This window comes from Acyrthosiphon pisum, unplaced genomic scaffold (assembly GCF_005508785.2).
Source record: "Acyrthosiphon pisum isolate AL4f unplaced genomic scaffold, pea_aphid_22Mar2018_4r6ur Scaffold_21633;HRSCAF=24448, whole genome shotgun sequence".
NCBI classification, from domain to species: Eukaryota; Metazoa; Arthropoda; class Insecta; order Hemiptera; family Aphididae; genus Acyrthosiphon; species Acyrthosiphon pisum.
Window position 1 is genome coordinate 4,211 of NW_021771122.1, and position 3,324 is coordinate 7,534.

Sequence of the window (3,324 nt, forward strand, 5' to 3'; positions counted from 1 at the left end):
TTTAATTTCACTAAACAAACTACGTAAATTAAATGATTCGAATAATAATAATATGTAGCTAGACTGATAATGATAGTGATGATCATGGGATGGGATTTTATAGCACTTAAAATTGCATAAATATGCGCTATAATATGACCTTAACTTTCGCTAAATATGCGTTAAAAATATGCAACAAAAACAACAAAATATGAAAAAAAGAAATTTATTAAGTAATTACTTACAAATTTGAAATTATTATAGGTATTTACTTAAGTTAATTATCGCTAAATATGCGCTAAAAATATGCAAACAACAAAATATGAAAAAAAAAGCAAATTTATTAATTAATCAATAGGTGATATCACTTACAAATTAGAAATTATTAGGTATACGTATAGTTTAGTCACTCTGGTCAGAATCCTGAAGGTCTGTAAACAATTTACCCAATTAATTATTTTCAAAAATTTTATATAAAAAGTAAGCCATTTAAAATGTTTACCTTGAGTGTTACATTGAATTATTAAATGCTTGGCCAGATTATCGAATTTGAATTTACGGCGGTTGTCTGCCAACAAAGTCTTGTACGTCGAAAATGAACGTTCGACGTCCACTGATACAATTGGTGCATATTTGAAATATACAATATCGCTACATGTAAGTTCACCAAGTAATTCACCAATATTTGTATTTTCTTCGCCATCCAAGATATTTGAAATATGTTTTAATTTAGACAAACCACTATTTTTTTCTAAAACGTTTTTTAATTTGAAATATATATGTTTACCATGTTCACCATTTAGTGTTTTCAGTGTTTCTTCGATATTTTCAATAATATTTAATGATGTAGCTAAGGACATATTTTTCGCTTGCAATTTATCAATGGTTACAGATAAAATAGAAAAATTTGATTTAATGTATGCCAAGTTATTTTCAAGATTAGGGTTGTCTAAACATTTTTTTGCTTTTTGAATACTAATCGCATCTTCTTGGTCGAGTAATCCAATAATATGACGAACAGCTTGTATATTCTCGCAATAATAGGTAGCTGCATTAAGCCAGGTTCCCCAACGTGTAATAACTGGTTCTTGCGGCAACTTTACTCCAGGAAGTTCATTTTTAAATAATTGTAACCGACTCGGAGCTTTTTTAAATACTTGTTTAACACTTGCTATTAACTTATCCACTGTACTGAAATGAGATCTAACCTGTTCTGCTACTCTGTGCAAACCATGGGCTGCATACGTCACGTGTAGCATTTTAGAATAGAAAACTTGGAGAGCCGTCCCTGCCTTTACCATATATGGTGCGGCGTCTGATACAAATAAAAGAACATGTTCATGTTGTACTCCGTTCGGCCACAATATACCCATTGACTTGTTGAATAGCTGACTGATAGAAGAAAAATTTGTTTTTCCTAGTTCTTCAGTATGAAGTAAAAATACGACACCTTGACGGTCGGCTTCAAGACTGCCGACAATCACATTTGCTATATACCGTCCTTCGAAATCGGTTGTTTCATCGATGCTGACCCATATTCGCTTAGAAGATAATTTAGAACGAATGTTTTCCATAGTCTCGTTATATATATTATCCACATATAACTTTCTTAACGTGGTTTGATCTGGAATCGGATTTTTCATGTACGTTTCAAGAAATTGTCGAAATATTGGATTAGATAATTTATTTAAAGGAATGTTTGCCGCTATAAATGCTTTACATAAATCGACATTAAAAGAGTTTTTTTGGTAGCTCGTAAGAAACTGTTGTTTTTTTTCAATTTTATTTTGATGGCGCTTCGTTGCTTTAATATGTTTATCTGTTTTTAAGTGCTGAGTTATGTTAAATTTTTTTTCACTGTTCACTTTACACTCACATAATTGACAAAATAATACATTGTCATCTACCTTAAACACTTCTTCGCCGAACTCTGATACAAAATTATTGAGTTTACACGAAAGAGATGATTTAACTTTTGGCATTTTAAAACAAATAGTTACTACACATAAACGGCGAAAATACAACGTAACACACGAGTACAGGCACACGAGACGACTATATAAAATGAATAATACAACGTTGATAATCGGCGATTAATAATCGCAGTAGAAATCGACAAAAAAAACCCAACAAAATTAGCAGATAACAAAAATTAGAACCAAATATCTAATACGAAATTATCGTAGTATTATATAAAACCTATATATTAACGCTGTACGGCGTTTGCATCATCGTAATCGGCCTATTAACTTAATCTATAGGTACATTTACAATTTATTTGATAATTCAATTGACAAAAATCTAAAAACACGTTTACTATAATATAATTTCATAAAATTTTGACAGATTTTGATTCAAAAACAGGTAAAAATGCAAAAAAGTCTCAAAAAATCCCAAAAAAGCAATAAAAACTAAAAAATCGTAAAATATGCAAAAAAAAGCAAAATAAAATTTTTAATTTGAGTTCTCTGTATCATGAAACACATTTTTAGCTTACTCTGCTATTTTTTAAGCATCTCATAAGAAATATGCAAATGCTATAAAATCCCAACCCTGGTGATGATGATCATGTTAAGAATTTTAAAAAACATAAATAATAATAATTATTTTTTAAACATATAATACTTACGAAGTATTATATAATATTTATATATTTATATATTATAGTACCTATACCTATTAAAAAACATAAATAATTATTATTTTTTAAACATATAATACTTACGAAGTATTATATATTTATATATTTATTAATAATAATAATAATAATAATAATAATAATATATAGCTAGACTGATTATTTTTTAACATCCTGTTGTAGAATGTTATCAGCTGACTAGTATACAGTGTGAATATAATACTTCGTAAGTATTATATATTAATAATATAATATTATAGTATACAATGTGATACAATTATACTAGCTTAACACTATTTAAATAATGTTTGTTATACTATTATACATGCCCGAGTGTCGTGGCGCAGTGGGGAAACGTTAGGCTTTGTATGCATACATAGTAGGTTCGATACTGGCTGGGGGGAATTTATTTGTGGTATTTTCAGCTCTACACGACACGTGGCTTGTTCGATTATATGATGAGTATAGTCGGATTTAATTCACTAGTGTGACCTGTGATATCATATCTAGGTTCTCCTCACTGGTCCCTGGAGTCTACAAATAACGTCTCATCATTGTGCTATGATACGATGACGGCTATATATATCTTAGTAGTCCTGTTGTACAGATGTCACAAAAAAAAATAAAAAAATATAAAAAATATAAAAATAAAAAATCGATGTCTGTACATGGGGACTACTTTTGCAAATTTTTTCTATTTTTTTTTT

General features: G+C 29.1%; 1 protein-coding gene across 1 annotated transcript; it reads right to left on the reverse strand.

The window, feature by feature from the left end:
- Positions 1–293: 293 nt before the first annotated feature.
- LOC107882682 lies at positions 294–2,325 on the reverse strand. Its single transcript, XM_016801382.2, has 2 exons — positions 482–2,325; positions 294–410 (listed from the first exon to the last, which is right to left on the reverse strand). The coding sequence occupies exons 1-2, from the start codon at positions 1,959–1,961 to the stop codon at positions 382–384; spliced, it is 1,509 nt and encodes a 502-aa protein (XP_016656871.2). The 5' UTR covers positions 1,962–2,325; the 3' UTR covers positions 294–381.
- Between the last annotated feature and the right edge of the window lie 999 nt (positions 2,326–3,324).

Excerpts from the sequence above, each read along its gene's own strand:
- LOC107882682 (XM_016801382.2), bottom strand. The coding sequence starts at position 1,961 with ATGCCAAAAGTTAAATCATCTCTTTCGTGTAAACTCAATAATTTTGTA. Across the intron at positions 411-481 it reads AATTCAATGTAACACTCAAG|ACCTTCAGGATTCTGACCAG; the intron begins GTAAACATTTTA and ends AATTGTTTACAG.